Here is a 25,333-nt window from a genome sequence, read left to right as displayed (position 1 = left end):
GAATCATGTGACACTGAAGACTGCAGTAATGATGCTGATAATTCAGCTTTGATCACAAATTGCATTTTAGAATATGTTCAAATAGAAAACTGTTCTTTTAAATTGTAAAATGAGTTCACACAATGTTTTGACCTGTATTATAAATGCAGTCTTGGTGAGCAGAAGAGACTTTTAACGGTAGTGTAGGTCTAAAATTATGTAAAGTCTTTATGTAAAGAAAATGTATAGTCTGATTACTTCTTTTAACTTTAAACTTGATTTTGATCATCAAGTATCCTCACATTCATTCTCTTTGTCACATTCCTCATTGATGGGCCCAGAGGAGTTGTCTTTTTTTATCCTCAGGTGTGAACCACATAAATATTCGTGATAGTTCACGCCTCCTCGCATATTACCTTTCAACACTAAAATTGTCATACAAAAGTTCAATTACTATATTGTTTTGTATGAATGAGTGATCAGGATGGTTTTCACATCATTTTGTAGCAAAAACTCTAGGCTACAAGATCCAGTTCTCAAAAGTCTTGTGGACAAATGTTTATTATGTGTTATATGACCTTGTTTCAGTGACTTACATTTTTTGTTTTTTCAAAACCACGGATAAACGTTATTTTCTCAAAAATACAAACATGTACACACATGTTGCTCACATATTATTGTAGCCCAGTTTGTGCTGAATGCAGTGTTATCAGACTTTAGCCATTACTATGTTTTTAAGCAACTGAAAAAAGCACAAATGTCAAGACATGTCAAAACTTCTCCAGGGCCCAAAACACCCTCAGACATATGATGTTAACCCCAGAGGGTTAACATCATATTCCATGGAACACACATATTCTTACAGTGTTCATCTTCCACTATAAGTGTGAATATTATAAAAGCAAAATAAAATAAGACCATAAATTAACAACACATCTTTATTTTTTCGGTGTTGCAGCACGGGCAGTATAGTGTCAACTCAACCAGAGGTTTCTGGATCAAATTATTTTATTCTTTGATAATTTATTTTATTTTTTACGGATAAGAGAAACACAAATGATGTTGAAAGCCAAAGCATTAAATGCCATTGATCAATATTTACTAAGCTGTTAAATAGAAAGTTCTGAAAATTCTGATTTTCTCACACATGATACCCCAGGTGTGTATGACTTTCTTTCTTCAGCAGAACACATTTGAAGAAAATTTTAAAAATATCTTAGCTCAGTAGGTTCTTAAAATGCAAGTGGATGGTGATCAAACATTTGAAGGTCCAAAAAGAACAGTATGCATGTGTGACATAATCACATTTGCATGTGAGACACTCCCAGAAGAGCAGAGCTGTTTACAACAGAGTTGGAGGAACGCTGCATAGGAGCTTGGTTGATTTTGGTTTAGATCTGTATTTGTATCCATTACTTTACTCACAATGGTGCATTTGTGTGCTTATCCTGGATGACTCAACCAAGAGAAAACATGAGGTAACATGACGACGTGAATACGTCACACAAGAGACCGCGTGTTTTTTTGTTTTTTAGCTTCAAAATTCTGATCACCATCCACTTGCATTTTCAGGACATACTGACCAACGATATTTTCCTATTTTTCTTCAAATATGTTCTGGTAAAGAATGAATGGGGTGACATTTGACATTTTTCACCTGTATGATTTTGAAGCAAAAACACAGGTAAAAAAAATTACCTTAGAAGGTTGGCAATGCTGTTATTTTATTTCTACCACTGCATTGTATGGTGTGAGTCCAAAAATGGTTGGGGCTTTTTGTGAGAGTGCTTGCATTTTTATATTCTTTAAGATTTTGGTTCAGAATAAACTTTCCTTTTTTATTTTCATGGTTAAGTCCCACAGATATGGGGCTTTCGGTGTGGCTTAAAAGCATGAAATGTTACTTTTCGTCACCTTCCTAAAATTTAATTTAAAATAAAGTTTTTCAGAAAACACAAAAAACTGTACCAAATATCATGATGAGATGATTTAGGCAAAACAAATATTTGACTTGGGACATTATTATAGGAAGGTGATGATTTGTTACCAAGAAAAGTTATATTTATTTTATTTGTTTTTTTTTCTTCTTCAAAAGTAATTTAAGAATTGTTAATGAAACCAGTTTGTTTAAGAAGTGAAATTAAGTGCAATCTAAAAGTGGATGAAGATTATTTATTTTCTTGTGAATCCCACACCTAGTGTACTGCAGTGTGGGGTCTTCAGGGGGCGACATTTCCATGTAATTACATTCTAGGTTGTGTAAAGAGCTTTGAGTTTATCTCTTGGTTTCCTTTTCATTCTGATATGCTTTGAGAAAGGAATAATACAAGACCCATGGTCCTCGACAGCCATATTTGTTTTCTTTTTCCAAATACACTGGTCTGATCTCTCTCCCTCCTCTTATCAGGTGAGTGACGTGAATGATGATGTTCGGAGGGCCGCAGTTGAATCCATTGGATTCATCATGTTCAGGTATAGTCCCCCCCCGTCCTCACTTGTGTCTTTCTCACCTATGCTCCCTGTTGCCTCGTCCTGCACTTCATTTTAAACAGACTTCGAGTTCTTTGAATCCTTGCCAGCAAATCTCATTAATCAGAGCTGAGCGTATACACAGACAAGATTCTGGCCATTCCTCTGGCACATTCAACAAATGTGTTTTAGAGTGTCTCCTCAAGTGCTTGTTGCCGGCAGTTGATTTTGCCCTCCATTCAAACCTTCAAAAGAAACACAGAGATGGATCTCTTCCTCTGTTGTGCCATGCACCATGTGCTTAATAGTTCCTGACAGTGTGCCTTTTCTGGCAACCTAATTTGCCCTTAACACGTTTCAGTACTGAGAAGCTATATCAAGTCAAAAAAAAATTAGCTCACCCGTATGCTTTTTTTCCCCTGTGGAACACAAAAGGATTACTTGAAAAATCTTTAATAGAATTATTTTCCCTTCAACAGTTCATGTGATCATGTCTGTAAACTCAAAGCAGTGGTTCTCAAAGTGTGGTGTGTACCACTAGTGGTACGCAGACTCCCTCTAGTGGTACGCAGAGGAATCACTGAATTTCGATCTCACCAGTGTGATTAGAACGGTGAGTGCATGACTTGACCAACTGATAAATTCAAACTGTGCTTTCGCGCGTTGGCTGGCGCTGAGCCAGAGACGTACGTGCTCAGCGGAGTCATATCATTCACAACTATTCAGTGTTTTCATCCACATAATGTTTATTTTAGGTTTCAGACATTTATATTCACATAAGTACTAAAATTACAATATATTTAGAGTTTGAAAAATACATACTGATGTCTATGGAAGCGGCAATAATATTCCTATCCATTATAATCAGGTGGCGCCCATCGCGCATAGAGCTCAACTAACGTGATAATTATAAAGGTGATGTTTGTAAAGGTAATGCTATAGTATAGCTAACAAATTTGTGAATATTTTGAATAAAAAAGAAAATGAAAGCAGATCATCAGTCATTCAGTAGCTGTGGTCACGTGACAAGCAATGACGCGTCACCATGGAAACAATAATGTGATGCGTTCTATAACGGTTGCCTTGAAAAACGCACACTTGAGGGCAGCGAATTTTGTGAAAAAGGTTAAATATAAATGAATGTTAACTAGCTGAATAGTTAGGCCTACTACTACTGTATTTTAATGTTGGTCATTATGGTGGTACTTAGAGAACCAAATATTTATATATATATATATATAAAATATTAACCAAATATATATAGAGAACCATTATTGCTTCACTAATAATGTCTTGAGTACTAAGCATCAGGAAATATTTAAAAACTGTCCAAATTTGTGAAGAGACATTGAATGTCATAATTATTTTTTATTTATCATAATTATTTCATAATTATCATAATTCTTTTAATTAAATATTACCTTATCATTTAGGAATATCAGAGACCCCATTTATTAAACTCCCCAAGAAACTCCCTAAATTCCCTAAGAAAACGCTTCTAAACATAAACGAGTCCTTTTATTACTTTCTGCTATCAAGGCTTTTTTTCTCTCTTCCAAATACATGTTTTCAATGTTTAGTGTGCACACATCTCGCTTTTTTAAGTGGCAAACTCGTAAAATCGCCCCTCTGTGACACTTTCTGCAACTCTTGTTAAGTGGAGGGAAATGCAGCGCTTGACGCTGGGTTCAGCCTCTCGAACCAAATTAAAACTGCCACGAGAAGTCGTCTGTCCGAGGCAAAATTGCGTTGTTCATATTTTAGTGGCCTCCGCTGTCACTGCGGGGGAAAAACATTCATCTGCTTTGTGTGGTGTCTCTGTAGTTCATCTGTTCTCTTCATAAATAAATAAATGCATAACCTGCTATAAGTTCATGATTAAAAATGAAATTGTGAATGAAAATAAAAGGTATTAAATGTCTGATTATCATTTAAAATATGACAATTAAAATTACTGGTAATAAAAGGTTATGATGGAATTTGTATGACCCTGTCTCTCAAAATGACGGAAGATGAGAAAGTCTAACATGCATAAAGCATAGCCGAATTTCAAACATTACAAGTAATCATGCTACTAAGACGGACAGAAAACATGGACCAATTCTTGAAAAGGAAAAATATTGACAATGGTTTGCCTATGTGGGATAGTGGTGTGCCGTAGAATTTTTTTTGTCGTAAAAAGTGTGCTGTGGTAGAAAAATGGTTCTAATAGTCATATTTCCATCCAAGTTTCAAATGTAATTTAAGTGCAAAATCATACCAGTACAACTTGTGAATAATGCAGCATTTGCACGTGTTAAAGAAAACAAAAATGTCACTTTCGGGGAAATTGGTGCAACATAGAAATGAAAAAGGAAGTTGAAGACACTGGCTCTTTTATTAAATGTAATAAATTGCCTGCGGTTTAGAGTGACTAGTTTCACGTTTGCTAGCGTTCAGCAGGTGTCTTATGTCAGGGAGTGAAAACATGTCAGACAGTTCTGAGTGGTAATAGTTGCCAATCATTTTGATGACAGGGTTTGTGTCTGGGGTTTCAGAATAACCAGATCAACATTTCAGATGATCTACAATGACATTCTCTGAGCAAATTATGTATTCACATTGCTTGTCACAAGACTTTTGATGCATCTATATTCATATATAAATTCTATATGAATATATTCAGTAAATTTGTTTCCATCATAATTTATTTAATAAATGATGGATCCACCTCCACAGAGCTTTTTTTGGAGATTTTATTCACATTTTGAGATTTTATGTTTCGATTCAGCATTTTTTAAACAATTTCCCAAAATTAGCATGAACAGATGAAAACCCAGCTAAAAGCTTTATCTAAGGAAGACTGAAATTTTTGGGGTAATTCACACATTTTTGGGGTAAGTCTCTGTGCAGCTCTAAAAACTCCATTCTGCATCAAGCATTTTCAAATTGGTGTATCACGCTCAATGTCGTCCCATGCAACTTTTTGAATTTACCTTTTTTTTTTGTATTTTTTTTTGTATCTGAATGCAATCGCAAATGAGATTTTGAACTGGGGTTTGGAGCTGAATAAAATGAGGCAAAACAGGGGTCTCAAGACATGTTTTTAAACTATTAAAAAACCTGTATTAAAAATACAATGTGGAGGTGCGAAAGGCAAAGAAAAATGTGACCTGCGAGAAATGTGAGATCTTGTGTACATAGAAAAACTTGAAGTTTGACAGTAATTAACTTCAAATTTGTTGTTCAATGCGGTGGATTGTTAAAGCACTGCTTTGATGGCTCTGATAGGTCTCATCTGTAAATGTATCGGCAGTTGTTGGACAACTAGTCAACCATTCCAACCCATCCCTAGAACACAGCTTTAGTTGATTCAGCAGGTCAATCTTAGGAAAGTACCAACAACTTTGTTTACCTTGATAGACTGTCAGTCGAGTTCATATACTGTATGTGTACTCTGTTGAACACATTTAGTCGTCCCATGTACTTTTCTCTTTTGTTTATTTCGCACAGTCTTTCTCTCATGGCCAGCAGTGAATTACCCCTCAGACATCCCCTCGAGGTTCTGGGCCAAGTAGAGGAACTGCTGAACTATTTTAAGACCTAAAAAGGCCATGCGATATTCCCATGATCAATTGGCAGTAATAAAAACCCTATGTAAATCCTTCCTGTGTTTAGAGAGTGCACAGAGCTGCAACAATTCAACAGGTTTCTGTTGCCTTACTCCTGCAGACACCCTAACCCTTCTGGAACTTTTTACTACGTGAAAATCATGCACCTACTACATACTACACCTTCCTCACTTATGAGTGTAACGCTTTATGTTTTGCTGAGATAGTAGTGTTTATTTGAAAATCCTTTAATTTTCAAATAAAACAGGGTTTCCGCGGGTCTTATAAATCGGAGCAACCAGTCTTAAATTCATAAGATAATGGCATTAAATGTTGTATGAGGGAATTATTTCTCATTGCGTTTAAGGTTACCAGACGTCCCGTTTTGAAGAGCTGTGTCCAGTATTTAGAATTTTTGGTTACATGTTGTGAATTTTTGTGAAGTCATTTCAGAATTACACATGCTATATGCATAGTGACATCAAATGGATAGGATAGGCTACATGGAATTTGTACATTTAAAAAAAGTTCAATGTGGTTAAATCGGGAAAAAACTAAATCTAAAATAAAATATAAATTTTCACAAACTATATAGCCTATACAGTTAAGTGCAGAATTTGCATAACCCATTTGTTTTTATAAGTTTCCACACCCCTTTCAGAATGTGTACAAATAGCGTATAAGAGATAAAAGAATTTATGTAGTACTGCCCTTCAAAAGCTACATATAACACAAAATGTATTCTTATTTACACAAATCATACTGTTCAAATGTTTGCACCCCTTGGTTCTTATTATGTTGCCTTCTTGAGCATCAATACTTGTTTTCACCTTTTGTAATAGTGTATTTATTAGTGTATTAGTCCCTCAATTGTCAAAATCTGGACCTCATATAGCACTTTTCGACTGCACATTACGGTTCAACTCGCGTCTACTCGCTTAACTTTTCTGAGCTTGCATTTCCATTGCAGTTTAGTGCCACCTCAATGTGGGTGGGATTATAGGCTGATTGTCATAGTTGCGCTGCCTCTACTACCGTGACATCATCTTAAACACGACACAAACTGACCAAAACAATAACCCGACCGCTAGGTGTTAGCTACTAGCTCATTGTGCTGCATAAAGCAGTTGTTGGATGGTGATTTTACACAAGTGTAACAGTTAAATTGACCTGGTTGATTTAGAAGCAAGCTTTCCAGTAGCTGGTCAACTAAATAAAGTGAAGCTTTCAAGCAGAGTATAAAGTTAACTTAACAAAACGTACCATCGTGGATCAACGCCAGTCCAGGCTCCCTCCCATTGCTCACCGGTTTCGATAGCGTCCATTTGGTCGAACCAATTCCACTGTTTCTTGATGGTTCTGTAGTGGATTTTAAGTTAATTTTTTATTTTTATTTTACTTTTCCCTACACTGTTTGTAGGTCCGGTGGTAGCCGTTTGCGGCCAACAGCTGATACACTTCCTGAAAGACTTTTTCGTTTCACTCATCGCTAACAAGTGGACCGTCTGCACCTCATTTATTGACCACGGCATGGTTTTGCACACAGCCATTTATTTTTTCACAATTCGAATGTCACGTGAACAAATGATACTGTTATCACTGTTGCTAACTTTCAAACTGGTGGGTTGATGTCGGGTTTCGGAAATCCAGTGACGCTGGTAGGGACGATTCTTCCTGACCAATCAGGATCATCTGCAGGATTTTGACGTCACATTTAGTATCGGCTCGGCTCTCTTGGAACCTCAACCGAGGTGGTACTGAAAAAAGTATCAGGTACCAGGTACTATCCACAGTGAAAACTCCCCAAAAAGCTAGCGGAGTTGAGTCGAGTTGTACCGTGCAGTGGTAAAGCCCCAATATATAGCCACTGTTGGGACGAACTCAAATGTGCAGAAGATGTTGAGAAACCAAATAATTTTGCTGTTGTTGGGTTTTTTCTAAATAAAAGTGGACATCTTCACTGCTCAGGACAAAGCAGGGATTCATGAACAATTATTACACAAACGATCATTGATCATCTAGAAAGCAACACCATATTAGAAGCCAAGGGAATGTAAACTTCTGAACAGGATCGTATGTGTAAATTCAGTTAATATTTTGTCGTGTGGAATATATGCGAGAATGTGTTATGTCAAATAGCTTCTTCAGAGCAGAACTAAAACAAAATACAGTTTTTATGATCCCTCATTTCAAATTTTTTTAATTGATTTCTAAATTGATCAATCTTAATGGTGGATATTTGTCTTGATTCCCAGTATCTACTGATTATTCTTTGTTACATTTTCAAAAGCACTCATTTTTATTCAAGATCAGGCAGTATAAATAAAGAAGTCATGCCATAATTCAGTTAAATGTTTGTTTATTTTTTTGTGCATAAAGTACAGAAAGTGGAGTGTGATTTATTTGAGCTACTTGTGCTTATCTTGCATTAGGAGTTTTGTTTTGACACAGTATTGTGTACCCTTTGTCCAGCATTTTGGGGTTACGTGTGCAAACATGGTCCTGTCCTACCCATAAGTACAAATGTGTTCATTACAGGCTTTATTTTTCACACCCCAAAATTTGTCTTTGTCTGGGTTCTTAGGCATCCTTCTTGTATGCCATTCCATACCCCAGCCTAAAGCGCCAGTATGGAGCTGCAATGAAGAAGAAATGCATGACCTCATTACACTCCTTTTTGGCCACATATCAATGGTTAACTTTAGGGCTTTTTTGCTCTGGTGGATTATCAGAAAGGCACATCTCCATCTGAAGCCGGCGCCACACTAGCCAAATTTTCCAGTGATTTTTAGGTGTGAGCTTCATTAACATAATCGTCGGCCAGGTAGAGTGACGCAAAGTGTGCATTAGTGTTTCTAAGTTTGCAGATTGTTAATCGCTTCGCGGCTCTCTGCTGAGTTAATTCAAAAACTGTAAAAAAAAAAAAAAAACTAAAACGCATGGTTTGCTTAACAAAAATCTTTGACACCAGTCTCTTGTGTTCTCGTCAAGTGACCAATGAGCTTCTTTTACTGAAGAACTAACAAGACGTCAAGCTGATCTGAACGTTTTCATCTGTGATCACACTCAGCTGCATATCACAAACTCTTTTATTGAATGCAATTTCTTTACTCACTGAAAGCTGCGTATGGACCTATGCATTCTACTGCAAGCCTCGAGTGGATGCATAAAATCTCACACACTTTCACAAGGTAAAGTTAGTCCATGAATCACTTCCTAAGGGTGTTTTCACATCTGACTCCTTTGAAGCATTTGGTTCGGAACCTGGTGCGTTTTCTCCATTGGTTCGTATAGTCATTGATAAGCATGGCAATCGCACTCAGATATGCACCAAAACCATCAGTCTCAGACTGATTACAAACTAAATCTTGAGCGGTTCGCTTGTGGTGAGCATGCAATCCTACCCAATGGACCAATGAACCAAACAATATCCCTATGAAAACCATGAACATCTGCTGTAAAGAAATCTGTTGGTCAGCTCATCACTGTAATTCATCAAAATGGAGATATAGCCTTTTTAGTGACTATATTAAAATGCGAGTCATTTATCAATTCCTGAGGTCATTTTAGCATGATCGCTTCTCTCTTTTGGATAACTGCAGAACAGACATGGCACCAGCAACTTTTTGACAAATAAACATGTCTTCACTTTTTCCGTGCGGATGTGTGTTTGTGTGCAGGAGTTAGAGGGAGAGAGAGCGAGAAAGCTCTGTAACTGTGAGAACAGGGAGTTTTATCTGCAAAAATGATGGATAAAACCACAATGGAAATTTTACAACTCATTAATTTGTGTGTCAGATAATGTTTATTTGCAGTGCAACCTCTGACTGACATGCGTTCTGTACCAAGCAGCGACGTTTTACGAAACCACGACTTAACCAGTAGTAAGATATTTGTACTAGTGTTGTCACGGTACCAAAATTTCAGTAGTCTGTGGCAATACCAGTGAAATTTCACAGTTCTCGATACCAATTTCGGTACCACGGCATACATATGCTAATATGACAATGTGCTATTGAATACACCTCTTTAGCCTATTTAAAAAGTTACTTTTCAATGTAAATAAGAACTTAAAATAATGCATTTTTCCTTCAAGTGCTTATCAATCAGGGATGCATTGCTTAAGTGTTTTTAAGTAGCGTCCTAATAATCTTTTTTTTAAATGTTTTTCTTTACCAAATCATGTTTTCCTTTTTTTATTATTTTCCAGGACTCCATCCATGTTTGTTTAATTTCATGTCTTATCAATTCATTCTTAAATCTTGTAACATGTGAAAACAGAACTTTTCAACATTTCATCATTAAAATGTTTTTTTGCCAAACTTTTATTCAACAGCAGTCTTGATGTGAGATATAGCTTCATCATCATTATTATTATTATTATTATTATTATCATTACAGTGAATATTACATTTCGCAATACATTTATAATATTTTTGTTTGAATCTTCACTTTCCAGATTAACAGATTGCGACACAAGTCACATCTCACAATCTCTTTACCCTTTGAGTCTGACAAATGAAACGTAGCACACAGTTTTGGAGTGTTTGTATATTGTGTTTTAGATTACTGTTGTTTGTGTATGTTGTAATTTTTTGAAGTTATTACCGTGAAGCACTTTGGTCAACTATGATTTTTTAAATGCTGTATAAATAAAGTTGAGTTGAGATTAAAGCGCAAATGCTGTAATTTAATTATATACATTTTATAGTTTACATGTGCTGCGTGGTTCACAGTAGTTTAGTGCTCTACTCTGTCATCCGATACAACATGTTGTGAAATGATTTTGAATATGTATGAGCGGTCGGATTTATGCATCATTCAAAGTATGCAGCTCTTCCACACTAAGATTGCAGCCTTTAGCGGTTTAATAAATCACACTAGGATTCGATTTTAATTCGATTTATTGTCCATTTCAATGTAAGGAGAAATGGAGCACATGCTCAAAATGTGTATTTTAAACCTGTTATTTGTCATTTATACTGCATGCTGTAACGGATTGAGTCAGTGCTCGGTACTGTGGAAACACTGGTATCGTTACAACTTTTTTATTTTAGGATCGACTTGGTACTGAAATACATTTTAGTTATACATTTTAACTAGTATATCGATGTATGAGCTAAATCTTCTAAATGAAAAAAATGCAACATTGTAACTATTTTAGCCCATGTTTCAGAACAAATCGAGCAAGCTACATGTATGAAAATGCCCTAAATCGCCCAATCATTACAATTGTTTAAGCTCAAGCGATATTCCTGTTGTTATTTCGGCAAGCTCCACTTGACAGTGAATCAGAGACAGAGTTGCGGTGAATTGGTATTTTTTTCACCACTTCACTATTTCGTATCGGCAAGTGTGTCATACCTCTGAAGAGTGCGAGATCGCCGCAAAACAGTCTGCATGTGTGACACTTGGCTAAAATCTAGTTGTTTTGAGTCTGCTAGTGTGGCGCTAGCTTGAATTGCTTGCCATTTCAAAGAGTTCTTGTCCACAATATATGAAACATGCTACACGTAGCTTGTGTTTTCATCAGGCTTGCAGTCTTCATTCTCTGTCAAAAGCAATGTGTCCAACGTAATGTTGGCCAAAGACTGCAAGTGCGTTGGGTGACGCCGAAGAGGACTCTGATAACTTACAGGGCTAATCCCATTCTTCATGCCATGTTTCATAAACCGTTTAGAGTTTTCTGCAACAGATGACCGAAAAGAAATTCTGGTCCTTCGCTGCAATTTTGGAGTACTCACACGGTTATAGTTACATGTTATGTAGCGTGTAAAGGCTTCCCGGAATGTCCTGTTGAACAAGGTGTAAACCAGCGGGTTGATGCCCGACGAAACATAGCCTACCCATTGAAAGATATCCAACAACTGTTCCACTAGATGACTGTTGCACCCTTCACAGAGTACAGAAGTGACGTTAGTAATAAAGAAAGGACACCACATCACAACGAATAACATAAATACAATCCCCAGGACTTTTGATGCCCTTTGTTCATTGCTCAAGTTTTGCATGGACCTTTTTCCTATGGTGGACATTCTACGGATTGGGGCCTCATCCTCTGTGATGGGGCTAAAAGGGTTCAACGTTTTGTCCCTTTTAATTCCATTTTGAATGACCAAATCCTCAGGTGGAGATGTCACTGGCAATTCGTGCTGGAACACTGTAGAGATGGTGGGCCTTGAAGCTCTTGATCTTAAATGGTAGGCCTTCTTGCGCAATACTTGGATAGTCAGCAGGTAAATAATCATCATAATTGCAAGGGGTATAAAGAAAGCCGTCAATGATCCAAACACCTTAAAATCCCCAAAACCCTCTGGGGATAACAAACAGGTGTGGTTGTTGTTGAAAGTGATGTTGTTTGGATGATCCAAGAGTTGTAGCCCTTTGATTGGAATGGGTATTGCAATACCTGTTGGATGGAGAACAATCATTAAATCAAGTAGAGAATAAATTTAAATAAATTAAAGATTTAAATAAATTGATAAAATAATGGTTTTAGTCTGTAAATAGGTCACTCATTCCTTGTGTAATTTGAGTCCCCACCATATACATTTAATTGTTTAGTCCTTTTGACAGCACCCTTTAATTTTTTGGAAAAATAAAAATTCAAACTATATGGCTGCTTATGATGAAACACTTAAAGTATAAACTTGCCATTCATTACAGACAATAGCAGTCAAGGCATAAATAACATCCTGAGTTCTCTTCTACTGGCATCATCTTGAGTTTCTTCCATAACATTGAGCTGCTGTTGTCTGTTTTTTCTCAGTAATACAGCTTTGTGAAAGTTGGAATACATTAAACTGTTCTCACGTTCATTGTCTGTGTTGAAGTGACAGACCGAGCCCTGCCTTTCATGGTGGTGAAATATCCAGTTACATGATTCCAGAGCCTCACGACAAAGTCGTCTAAACATTGCGGCCAAAGTAATCGTCTGGACTGATGTTAACAAGCATGAACTGCAAGTTGTTTACTTTCATTCCACCCCCCACTAGTCAATGTAAATGTATCACTGAGCATCAATCATTAAAAGACCATCTTTTTGCTTGTATAAATGAACATGAGATAAAGGTAGTTTGTGTATGCTGGTTTTCAGGAGAAAATGAGGGATTGAGATCATTGATTGGTCAGTGAAAAGTTCAAGGTCTGTATTTAAACAAGAGTTTATCCTTCAGCTATAATTTTTTTGTAGTGAGACTGAAACTAGATGGAGTTTGTTCTGCTTTTTGAAGCCAACTTGGACAAGGTTTTTATATTTTTTACTCCACCTTGAGACCATAAAACCCATTTCTCCTTTCATAATTGTGGAATTAAGTGTCTTTGGAATTGATGCCAATTGCATGCAATTTCCTGAATTTGTAAAGGCAATATATCCTCTCAGTTTTGTAGGAGCACTTTAATATATTGTACCAAAACATATTTAACAGTACTGATTTCATGTAAAATGCAGTCCAAGCTGTCTATTGTAAGTTTGAACATACCTACAGAGATCAGCCAGACAAGTGCGATTTTAGCCAGTGCTTTGGCTCTAGACTTGAACTGGCTGTGCTGGATGGGTTTCTTAATTGCTATGTAGCGGTCGAGGGAGATAGCGCACAGGTGCATGATGGAGGCTGTTGAGAACAAGACATCCAGAAACAGCCAGATAGGGCACAGGAAATCTGGAAGGGGCCATCTGGAGTCTGAAACATGAAGAGAATATTAAGTATCGATCAGTGGTTCAGATGAAGTTTGAATGGGACCAACTCTGAGACCACCGATATGATCTTCCATTGCCTTTTTCTCACTTTGTGTTGAGAGAAACACATACAAACCTTTAACTCTTTCTTGCTGTTACCATTGAATATGCAGTGTGGCTGTTTCAGGGTCAAATTGTCTGCTCAAGAGTCACAATTAGCACATTTTCACCTACACGATCACACTGGAAGTTAGCATCTTGCTATTGAATATTTGAGTATCCTGACTATAGCCAAGTTTCCATCCACTTTTTCCACTGTTCTGTTATCAACAAAGTAAAAATTCATGAAAAAAACGGTTTGATAAATTTGCTTAAAACCCTGCATGTTACAAATGAAATGTGACATCTAACACCCCAAGTGTTTATATAATGCACACAAGTGAACAAAAATCACAGTCAACAAAAGCCATCTAAAACTTGCTGTCAATGACTGTAAATAAAAGCACAGCAATAATGATTACATAATTCTTTGGGATACCACCATGTTTTTGGAATACAAAGACATTTTGGTGCAAACATGTATAAACAGAGTGCAAGTCAGAGCAATATTATTAATATTATTCATATTTGTCGGGAAAAGGTTTGACACCTGTAAATTTGGTTGATTTAAAAAAGTGGCACAAAGGCAAAAATGCCTCCATGTATTTTATATAAAAGATATATGAGAACTCAAGTAAGATTAAATGCAAAGGCAAAAAATGCAGCAATATGGAATACATTATGAAGACCATCTATGTAAGATCAGAGTTTTTTTTAAAGGGGATGCAAGGCAGTCATGCAGCAATATCATTTTCATGTTAAGAGAAACCAAATGAGAAAAACAATGTTTCAGTTTTTAAGGCATTTGATGCAAATGAAATACTACTCGACACTGCTGATTCGAGATTCTCGAGTCTGTGATCATTTGCACTAGTTGTGGTAACTGCAGCAGCTCCTGATGTGTGATCCAAGGCACATGTTTTATTGGTTAGAGCATTTAATCGGCCAGCAAAGAAACAAAAAAATCACCATTGTTTAAAAAAAAAAAAAAAAAAGCTTTCCTTTCTAGGCTACTGAATGTTTTCTAAATGTGTGAAATGGGTTGTTAGAAAATCAATTGTTAAAAGTTAATCGTGGTGAGAAATAGCGGCGAAAGGAAAAAATAATAATTTGTGGAAAGGCCTTTTACTGTAATTTTGATTTAACAAATAATTGCAATAGTAGGAAATATCAAAAGACGATTTGAAATGGAGCAGTTGCAAGTAACTTAAAGAATGCAAGAAACTGCCATTGGAGACACCTTCACAGAAAGTCTTTTGACTTCAACATTTTAGGATTTCAAGGCTGACGTTAGAGATGTTGTGCCAATTTATTGGTCCTGATGTTGCACACATTGCAGGCTGCCACCAGTTCAGAACCAAAAGTGGATCCCCAATGGCCTGTTCAAGCTGGTAACCTTCGCTGAGTAGAGTAGTGGGGGAATCTTTTGGGGTTAGTAAAACACCGTCCATTGATCTGTTTATGCTTTGTGCACAGCTACTAAAAAAATTATGCGTTCTTATATCAGGCTGCCAAATGTAGCAAGTTTTTTATATATACATTTTAAATTGTATCCCCCTTTCTCCCCAATTTTGGAATGCCCAATTCCCACTACTTAGTAGGTTCTCGTGGAGGTGCGCGGTTACTCACCTCAATCTGGGTGGCTTAGGACAATTACTTTGCCTCCGCTTCTGAGACCGTCAATACGCACATTTTATCATGTGGCTCGTTGTGCATCACACCGTCTCCACAATACACGCACAACTTACCACATGCCCCATTGAGAGCGAGAACCACTTATCACGACCACAAAGAGGTTATCGTGTGACTCTACCCTCCCTAGCAACCGGGCCAATTTGGTTGCTTAGGAGACCTGGCTGGAGTCACTCAGCACACCCTGTATTCGAACTCGTGACTCCAGGGGTGATAGTCAGCGTCAATACTCGCTGAGATACCCCAAATGTATTGAGTTTAATTGTACACCCTAATTCATCAAAGTGCCCATGACACAGCTGTGTTTGCAGTGTCAGATCTGTTCATGTAAGCCTAACCAATATTCTGTACATTTTGTTATGTACATTTTTGTATATGCATTTTTTTTCTTGACAAAAACTTTTTACAATCTAGTGTTGGTAAATATTTTAATGCACTTGAAATTTTTGCTGCAAAAATAATGGCAGATGCTATTAGGAACTTTTGTGCAAATAATGGTATGTCCTATTTACACCCCAGTGCAAATAATGGTAGATAATATTTGCACCCTTATTTAAATACTAACATGCAATATAAGCATATCTGCAGTGTGTTTATTGTGTTTATTTAGAGTCTCACAGACACACTACAATAACCTCTACCTCTAAACCCAAGCTTAACCTTACCTTAGAAAAATAACTTGGTTTTACAAGAGTGACCATGGTTTCACGCGGGAACGATTGCGATCGACAGACCCCACCTCCAGACCAAACCCCTCTCTGCACTCACCGACGTTCACTGTGACCATATCGCTGTGATAAAATCAACATTTATATTTATTTGTATCTATTATTTTAAGAGGTATTGAAGGAAATATTAAGAGTGGTAGCAGGAAATCAAATGGGGAAAAAGAGTGGGACAAGATGCAGATTCGAACCACGTTCGCTAGTTCAACAGTACACATTCTCACGACGTTAGACGCCACTTCACTGCAGCGACATCTGTTAGTTTGTCGTTTATTTCTGTGGTTCCACCAGAATACTGGGGTGCAAATAGCTGCACTGTATGGTAGATGCTATTTACACCGGGCTGCAAATAGACATGCCGAAAAATAATCCTTTGATGGAAATGAGTTCTTGACTCCATTCTGTTTTTATGTGATTTCAAAATTATGTAAGCACTGAGTTTAGCTGAATAACATTTCACACAGCAATTAATATTACAATAATAAACTAAATAATTTGCCACCGTTACAATTACAAAGTTTAATAATTGCCATTTAGGATTTCAGGCTTTTTCAGGCTGAAACGTTAAGTTGCAGAAAATTGGTTTTCAAAACGGGTTCAAAAGTCTCAACAGCCAGACTGATCTCTCTGTTAATTTGACAACAGTAGGTTGAGAGTTTTTCAGCTTAAATCAGTCTGTGCTTTTCAAAATTCAATTCACACCAAAAGCTTGTTTTTATTTGTGAACAAGGGGCAAGAATTGGCTGCTTTGTAGGTCCTTGCCGGTAGATGCAGGAACTACACCCTCCGGTGCTTAAGAGTATGCATTCCCATTGATGGCCAAATAAGAACAACTATCAATTCTGACCAAATAAACTTTTTACCAGAAACAATTTATCACAAACATTTCATTACATTGCACACATCTTACTCCGGTTACTTTTTTAAGAACATTTTTGGAAGGCTTCTAAAAGCATGAAATTGACTCTCATGGCTCTCATTGACTTTCTGGTGATGTCACAACTCATACATGAGCTGGATGCAAAAGCACCAAGCGGAGCAGGCAAAGCAACAGCAAGGGGCTCTAGCACTCACTCGCATGAGGTTGGAAACAAACTTAACCCACACATCCTTGATTGACACATGACAAGAGATGATGATAAGACACCCGTTTCCAATACTTCATGTCCATATCTTATGTAAACTATATTGATAATTGATTAAAAATCATTAATTAACCATGCGGGACCATGCACCAACTGAGGACCGCAATAGATCGAATTGGTAATGCTCAGAATAGTTTTGGCAATATTTTTATTGGACTGATGAGTGGGTTTGCAACACTGATTCAATTGTTTTTTGTTTTTTGTGCTGGTGTTGCATTTGTTCATGTAGAATACTTCAAAATGTGTCAGGCCCACCTCATGTGTAAATAGACTGTCAGCAAATGCTTGGTTAGGAATCTAAATATTACTTTTTCAGATAATCAGGCAGCATTTCAAGTGTGCATTCACAAGCTGTCAGATGTTTTCAGGGTATTCCCGAAAGATTTTTACAAAAAATGTTGTTCTTGTTTGTAATGGCTTGTTTGGACATTGAGATTAGAAACACATTTAAGAATTTCTCACAGTCTGTGCATCTCATCCTGTATTTTGATAACGATAACGTTTCAATGTACCAGAAAAAAAGGCTAGTAGTCTTCTCGTACCTCTGTCATCACTAGTTAGGCTTTAAAATGAATCATAAAATTAATAATCCCTCAACCTGCAGTATTTGGATATGCTGGTCCAATCTGTCTTTTGTAACTGCTCTGTTGGGCCTAGTGTATTTCAAACAGGATTTTGAGCTGGCATGCTCCTAAATTATAGTGTATCTCTAAACTTGTGGCGTCTGAGCAAACCTTCAGGGTTTGGAGAGCCTATTACCAGATGTTGAAAACTCTGGCTTTAGCCAGAACACCCCAGTCCTCTAAACAGCCCTGATAGAGGACAGAGAGGGGTGTGTTATTACCAGCTGCTCTTTCTGAAGCTTTCTGTTCACTGGATGTTATTTTCCATTGATTTTGGATTAAAATTATTTTAACACACAATATAGCCAAAATATTAGATTTTTATGTTATACGCTAATGAAAGTTTAAATCAAGTACTCCATTAAAATGCCTCCGTCTTAACACTAATACATGTTGAAAGACAGGAAAGGATTGCAAAACAAGACTGATGCACTCTTTTGGAAACTAAATGGCCAAATAAAAAGTTATTTAAATTCATCCTGATATTCATGACATTGCTTACAAAATCATTATGGATATGTAGTGAATATTCTATATATTACCCAGCCTAATCTCTGACACACCTTACAGGTAAGTGTATCCTGTTCTGCTCTTCCACACTTTGGGCTTGCATGGCCAAGTCTTAATTTACTATAAATATTTCTCTCTTTCTTACATTCTAATGTTTTTTAAATGTCCTAGAGGGCAGATTCTTGTTTTTAGCTCTGCTGACAATTTTTATCAAGCACTGTGGAGATTTGCTCCTGTGTTCACCCGTGGATTCTTCAGTGTTAACAACAGTCCCTGTCTTCACCTGGCCCACAGATGTGGATGTGTCCTTTAGTAGAACTGTGGTTTTACTGTTTGTTGCAAGCAAAGCATGCCTCCACAGGGGTTAAACCTGTGTTAAAGGTTACTGTTATTTTTGTGATTACATTTAATAGGAAGTTATTAAATTGTACGTTAACGTCTAGAATTACTGCCAAGTGATGTCTAGAGTTACTGCTGTCCTTGTCTTATGTCTTGGTCAGTAAATTATTGCACTGAAACATGATTTATTATTGTACCCCTTCCTCGAAGTTAATTTTGATTTAAGTACGTGCCAGTGTTCATGCCTTCTGGTAAGCTTCGAGTTGGACTTAGCCAGTTAGAAGAATATTTCTCACCACCGACTACACTTGCTGCGTTCACACACAGTGGTTTTTCTGTGGATAAAGTTTAGAACCTGTTAAAGTATTTCCTGGACTTTGACCAATTTTCAGGTCCCGGCTTTCCTTCTGGGACACTTCTACTCTGTAAAAGTTCTCAAGACTTGTTGCTACTGCTTGTTTCCCGCAGATCCTTAAAAACTCTTAATGTCTTAAATTCAGTTTTCCTAAATCTAAGGTCAGAAACAGTCTTAAAAATCTTGGCGGAATGACAGGAATCGTGATATGACCTAATGTGATTATCAAACTCCAAAGAATAGGATTTATTAAATAAGTGCTTGCACTGGATCCTTCAAAGTGAAAATGCGGCACTATTGTGTTTTCTCCAAGCACGCGGGGTCTTGTGAGTTTTTCCCGCTGTTGCAGAGCAGTTCACAAACATTAGGCTGTATCGGAAATGTATGACAAGCGATCACTAAAGATCCCCTGTTGATGATGATGATGATGATGTAGTGTTGATAAAATAATTGTTTATATTGTAATATGCTGTAGATCATTGTAGGAGTGCTCATTTTATTTATCGTATCTGATTGAATGAGCAGCTGGAAGCTGTGAAGCGCAAGCATTTCAAAATAAGAGTTCCCGGTGTATTTCAAGAGTTTAAGATCATGTAGGTTTGCTTTGGGATGGGGATACATTATTAATTTTATTTGTTAATGTCTTAAAGTCTTAAATCTTATTTAAAAACTCTGCATCAACCCTGTATTGTTAACTAACTTCATAGGACCAAGCCTAATGTTTGACATGTTTTTGATGCAAAAAGCATAGGGATGCTTATGTCATTATTCGGTTCGATAGATGATATAAGGTAAAATATAATTAATAAAAATAAGCCCTCAAAAATAGTGTGCTACATTCAGGCTTATGAGGTGCATAGCAATACAAGCAATAAAACTGCCATAAAACAACCTGTCCTGACAAAGTTGGTGAAATTGTAGGCTATATTTTTGTAATTTATTTGTAATCATTATCACATTTTAACTTCAAAATTAAAATTGTATCATTCTGTCAGTTGATTTTCCAGGTATTCCAGTACTTATATTTCTAAAAGCCACATTCAAGCGCTTCATGGACCTTACCTGCGAACCCTGTAAACAGTGTAGAAAAAGTGCAGTAGGTGTAAAATCAATCGATAAAGAGATTATGTTTGATGTGATAAAAAATAAAATGACCCCATTGATCGAAAACAATTTTGCATATTTCTAAATATCGAGTTTTGCCTCTATATGGTTTATCATTTTTTTGGTTTGTGATATGTTCCACATATATTATTTTAGATATATATTCCATATATATTTTAAGTATAAAAATACCTTACTCTCCATCTCTACATTTAGGTTCAGATTTATTTTTTCCATCTTAATCACAAAAGTTTGTGGAATCTTGTCTTGGCATCCCTGTCAATTGTTACAACTCTTTAGGCACACTTGACTTGAAAAAGGACTTTCAAGTCATTTTTATTTGTGTAGCCCTTTTCACAATAGGAAAAGTAACAGAAGAAAGGGTGTAATATTAATGTATAAATGCTGTAATGAAAATCTGGGTTAATGAATTGGATGACAAAATAGCAAACCAAGTGGCATGCATTTGACATTTTAGAGAACTTTAGATATTATTGACCAAATTAGTTCTTGAGAATTTTTCTGATCTTAACTATCCATTTGTCACCCTGTTAATAGTTAGTCATTTATTATCCTTGCGTCAAAAGTCACATTGAAACTACTAATAAAGTAATTGCAAATCGGGCTTAGAAAAGTAAAATTAGCTCTGAAAAATCCCTAGCATAATTTAAGATATTTTTTTGTCTAATGCAATGACATTCATTTATAAAGTGGCTTTAGTGTCTACATATTATTTGGGACGTCTTTGTGATTTGGCATGTGATGTTTTACCCCTTTGTCAGAGCTGATGGAATATTGCAGTTATTTGCCAATTGATGGAAACCATCTGTTAAAAGTACTTTCCGGTTCAGATGGCTAAGGTTCTTGTTTAAGAGCACAATGGTAATCCAGCAGGATTATTATTCTAGTAAACAGCATTTCTGGTTTACCCATAGTTTACCTATGATTCTGCTGAGTGTTTGTTTGCAGACCTGGCCCGTAACAATTGTGCTTCTTTTTACCCTCTTAAATGACCACTGCTAATTTCCCCAAGGGTAGATTTGTACATGTTCAGCAGATAGATTATTTGTTGGTCTGAGATCAGGTTTGTACCATGCACAGACGAGGTGCAGCAAATGGGCATCCATAAATGTCATCTGATCTAATTGATGAGGAATGATGAATGGGCTGGAGTGTTCTGGCATTGGAGCTGAAAGCCAAACTAGTATACAGCTGACTGTAGTAGTAGCAGCTTGGCAAGGGTTGTAAAGTGTGAAAGTCTGAGACATTTACTGCAGAAATGTTTCAGAGGGTGTTTGGAGATCACTGTATCTATGCTTTTTTTGTCAACTTGTGAGAATAAAACATGACTTTATCTTTCTGTTTAATATGTTGTATTTCTGTTATTGGACAATTTGACATTGCGTGAATTTGACATTGCATGATGGTGCTACTAAAATAATGTTGTAAGGATACGTTTATTTTTTTAAATTGCTAATAAACTATTTAGTTGAATATTAGACCTCATCAAATTCCCATGTAAACCAAAATCAACCTCAGAACAAAGAATTACTTACAGAAAAGCACAGTCACCAGTGCGATTGGCATTACTAGCACTCCCACCAGTAGATCTGCCACTGCCAGAGACATCAGGAAGAAGTTAGTGGCGTTCTGGAGTTTCCTCTCCAATGACACTGCCAGAATGACCAGGATGTTTCCACCAATGGTGGGAATAATGACTAGAAGGATGAGCAATGCGGCCCAACGGAGTTGTTGTCCGGACTGAAGGTAGGCCCCATCCTCACTCCCTTTTTGGTTGAACTCCAGCAGGGATGCTTCTCGCTGGGACATGATGCTCTGGTTAGCCGGGCTGCTGTGGGAAGTTGTGCTTTAAATTTTTCTGGGGGCTTGGCCAGCATTGTCACAGGGTCCTTCCTATTGGAGGGTGGTGGTAGGATCAACTCAAGTGACACATTCCCATTTGCTTGCAAAAATAAAATAAATGCATTAATTGAACAAAATACTTTCCAAAGAGTTCACGTCCAAAGAAATGTTTCCTTCGGCCAAACGTTATCTTTGAGATCATGAAGTATTAACCTCAAAACTGAATCAGAATTTAGAGTGTTCATGTAGCAGACGAGGTCTTTCTCATTTGTGTTTGTCTCTTTGTCTATTCACACTGCTTGGCTACATTTAAAAGAGAATATAAACATTGTAGCGGTAATCCTGACACTCAAAAACACATCTGCTGTCCTTATCTCAACCTGAACTAGCATATCATAAATAAGATTCTCCTGTCACTTCATTAGCGGAACGGCTTCCAGACATGCTTGTAATTAGGCGAGGAAGTGGTTGTCAGCAGTGATCACTGTATGTTGACCGTACTGGATCATTTGTTTTCCAATCTAATTCAGGCGTTTGAGACCGATGACTTCATCGCTGAGTTTGTTTTCAGAATAATCAGTGCATTAATAATTTCATTTGTAATTTTGAAACGGTTACTTCTGGGATGACAATTTATGCAATGACATATTATAATAGCTATATTTATTCCAAATTTGTCACCTACAGAAAATTATCCATGGAATCTATGGAGACCATTTTTAGAAGCTCTGAATTGGGCAATTCGAATTGGAAACGTATTTTGCTTACCAACTTTGTTCACTTCTTGAAGTTTTACTATTTGGTATTTTTACCATACTTAATCCTGCTGATAAAATGAACCATTTACACTCTTAAATATTAAATGTACATTTTCTTAATGTAAAAGTTTTAAATAGTGTGGATGTGTATTGATTTGAATTTTATATATTCATATATTTTTTTTATATATTATATAATATTTTATATATTATTTTGTTTTAATTGTTATATTGTCAAATAATATTCATATTTTGTACATGATTTTTAAATGCTCTATGAATTGAGCAGTTATATTTGTAAAATTAGTTTTATGATAAATGTATTATTTAATAATATTTTTGTTCATGTTGCTTCATTTTGCGACCAAAGAATTTAGCGAAATAGTATTTTATTATTTGGATTTGCTTGCCTTTAAATAAGAGTTTCCTCTCTTCGTTTACTTTTTTTGTGAAACATGTAAATTCAGAAGATTGCCAAATAATATTCAATATACTGTAAAACTAATCATTTCATAGAGCTTTTAAAATAGACCACAAAATGTTCTCTACATGCTTTTGTCCCACTTCTTTTTACTCCTTTTTACTTTTGTTTTACTATTCAATATATTTACTACAAATATATATATATATATATATATATGTGTATATGTTTGTGTTTTTATAATATATATATATATATATATATATATATATATATATATATATATATATTTTAAACCATTAATTTTAGTTTTTATAACATTAATACAAAAAATTTAATAAAGTTCATTTGATAAAGAGATTGTTTGATGTGATAAAAAATATATATTATATATTATATTAAATATTTTATATTTTTTAAATAGCGATGTGCTTACCTTCAACTCAAACTGAGGGTTTCCTCAATTCGTTCACTTAATGTCTCCTTGTTTTTCCCCCCTTTTGTAAGTAAGGGTGAATTCATATCCAAAGCTTCCATGCAATTCCTGACCTTTGAAACCTCCTGAGATTGTGGCTTCTCTTATATGCATACTAAAATGTTAACCAACGACGATGGCGAATTTTATTTTAATGGGAAAAGACCCAAATATCTTATTTCTTTGTTTCAAGTTGAATAAATCCTTTGAGTTGGACAAATCCCCAGATTAGTTCCTCATCACCTATCGTGATCACAGGTTTGAAATGTCTGTGCGTCCTCTACCACTTCCCCTCTCATTCTGTTAGTGCCTGTGGCTTGCTCTACTGCTCCCTCTCTCACTCGCACGAGTTAAACTTGGACAAGCAGATGAATGTGTCGACACTGGAGTAGTTCCAGTGTTCCTGGGAGGTAATTTCCTTCAACATAGCGGAGCTGCGGTTTATATTTGTCACTCACTGTCTTTCTGTTGCTTAGGGCAGATGCTGGTAGGGAAGAGTGCTGTTAACTGGATGAGATGTTTGTTTTACACAACTCCACAATGTTGTGTTCACATAAACAACATTTAATGCTTCCAATCTGCCTGTTTTTTTGTCCCTAATGAATTCATAAATCCCTTTCACTTAGGTGTTTGACATGTAATCGTTTTAAAATGAGGATGCTGTGAAATATATTGAGCATAATTGGATGTTGCCTTCTCTTTATTTCTGTGTACATCCCTAAACACACCACATAACAGGAATGTAGAGAGAGGTCGGTTTTTATAAATGTTGTGGAAAATCTAAAAACTAGCAGGACTCTTAAAAACAGTGGGCAGCTTCACTGCTCGGGAAAAGCAGGGAAATATGCAGACGGTTGTTGTTCATTAGGGGGTGGCATGCTGTATTCTGGGCCGGGGTTTGGGATCTTCTGGACCGTTTGTGTAGTTTTGTCTTGTGGGGTGCATGTGGGTGTCTATTGAATCTGTTTCATTACTGGATAGAAAACAGAATGCAATTAAAAAAAAAATCTTATTTTTTCTTTAAATTTTTTTTTTATTAGACACTTTTTGCCAAGTCTGCAGGAGGTGTGTGGACTTGTGATTCCATCAATAGATGTTCAATTGTTTAAAGTATCTTATGGTAAAATGTACAATACCTTTATTAAATGGTAAAAGTGGTATTTAAAAAAAAATAAAAAAAATCCTATTAATTTTCAGAGCAATGGCCAAAACACACGACAGTGCAGATTCACTCACGTATACAAAACACTAACATAATTTAATAAACTTGAACTAAACAACATAAAAATTAAGATTAAACATGAATGAAAATCATACTTCTAAAGACATTTTTGGTTATATTTTTCCATGACAAAACATGTTTTGTCCGTATACCGTACATGGTAAGGTAAATACCACGCTGCAAAAAATATATTTGGCTTTGTAAATTGTGAACTTGTGGTCAGTGTAGAAGAAAAGAAGCTTCAACTTCACATTCAGGACATCTACTGGTCTAGACTGAAGTTGAA

General features: G+C 36.3%; 2 protein-coding genes across 3 annotated transcripts in view; one reads left to right on the top strand and one right to left on the bottom strand.

The window, feature by feature from the left end:
* Nucleotides 1-25,333, top strand: part of LOC127639591 (26S proteasome non-ATPase regulatory subunit 1-like) — a 121,907-nt gene that overhangs the window by 11,746 nt on the left and 84,828 nt on the right. Inside the window, exon 16 of the mRNA XM_052121692.1 lies at nucleotides 2,387-2,451. Within this exon, the coding sequence (XP_051977652.1) occupies nucleotides 2,387-2,451 (65 nt within the window). The remainder of the gene's footprint in view (nucleotides 1-2,386; nucleotides 2,452-25,333) is intronic.
* On the bottom strand, nucleotides 8,402-24,112 carry LOC127639596 (5-hydroxytryptamine receptor 2B-like). Of its 2 annotated transcripts, none has more exons than XM_052121703.1 (4): nucleotides 23,787-24,112; nucleotides 21,865-22,271; nucleotides 13,520-13,720; nucleotides 8,402-12,447 (listed from the first exon to the last, which is right to left on the bottom strand). In XM_052121703.1, exons 2-4 carry the CDS (start codon nucleotides 22,136-22,138, stop codon nucleotides 11,546-11,548), a joined length of 1,377 nt encoding a protein of 458 aa, XP_051977663.1. In that variant the 5' UTR covers nucleotides 22,139-22,271; nucleotides 23,787-24,112; the 3' UTR covers nucleotides 8,402-11,545. The 2 variants fall into 2 exon arrangements, with proteins under 2 accessions (XP_051977663.1, XP_051977664.1); XM_052121704.1 differs by having other exon boundaries at nucleotides 21,865-22,222.

Source organism: Xyrauchen texanus, chromosome 48 (genome assembly GCF_025860055.1).
Source record: "Xyrauchen texanus isolate HMW12.3.18 chromosome 48, RBS_HiC_50CHRs, whole genome shotgun sequence".
Taxonomy (NCBI): domain Eukaryota; kingdom Metazoa; phylum Chordata; class Actinopteri; order Cypriniformes; family Catostomidae; genus Xyrauchen; species Xyrauchen texanus.
This window is presented reverse-complemented; position numbering and strand designations above follow the sequence as displayed.

Excerpts from the sequence above, each read along its gene's own strand:
- LOC127639596 (XM_052121703.1), bottom strand. The coding sequence starts at position 22,138 with ATGTCCCAGCGAGAAGCATCCCTGCTGGAGTTCAACCAAAAAGGGAGT. Across the intron at positions 13,721-21,864 it reads ACTGGTGACTGTGCTTTTCT|ACTCCAGATGGCCCCTTCCA; the intron begins GTAAGTAATTCT and ends TTCATGTTTCAG. Across the intron at positions 12,448-13,519 it reads TGTCTGGCTGATCTCTGTAG|GTATTGCAATACCCATTCCA; the intron begins GTATGTTCAAAC and ends TCCATCCAACAG.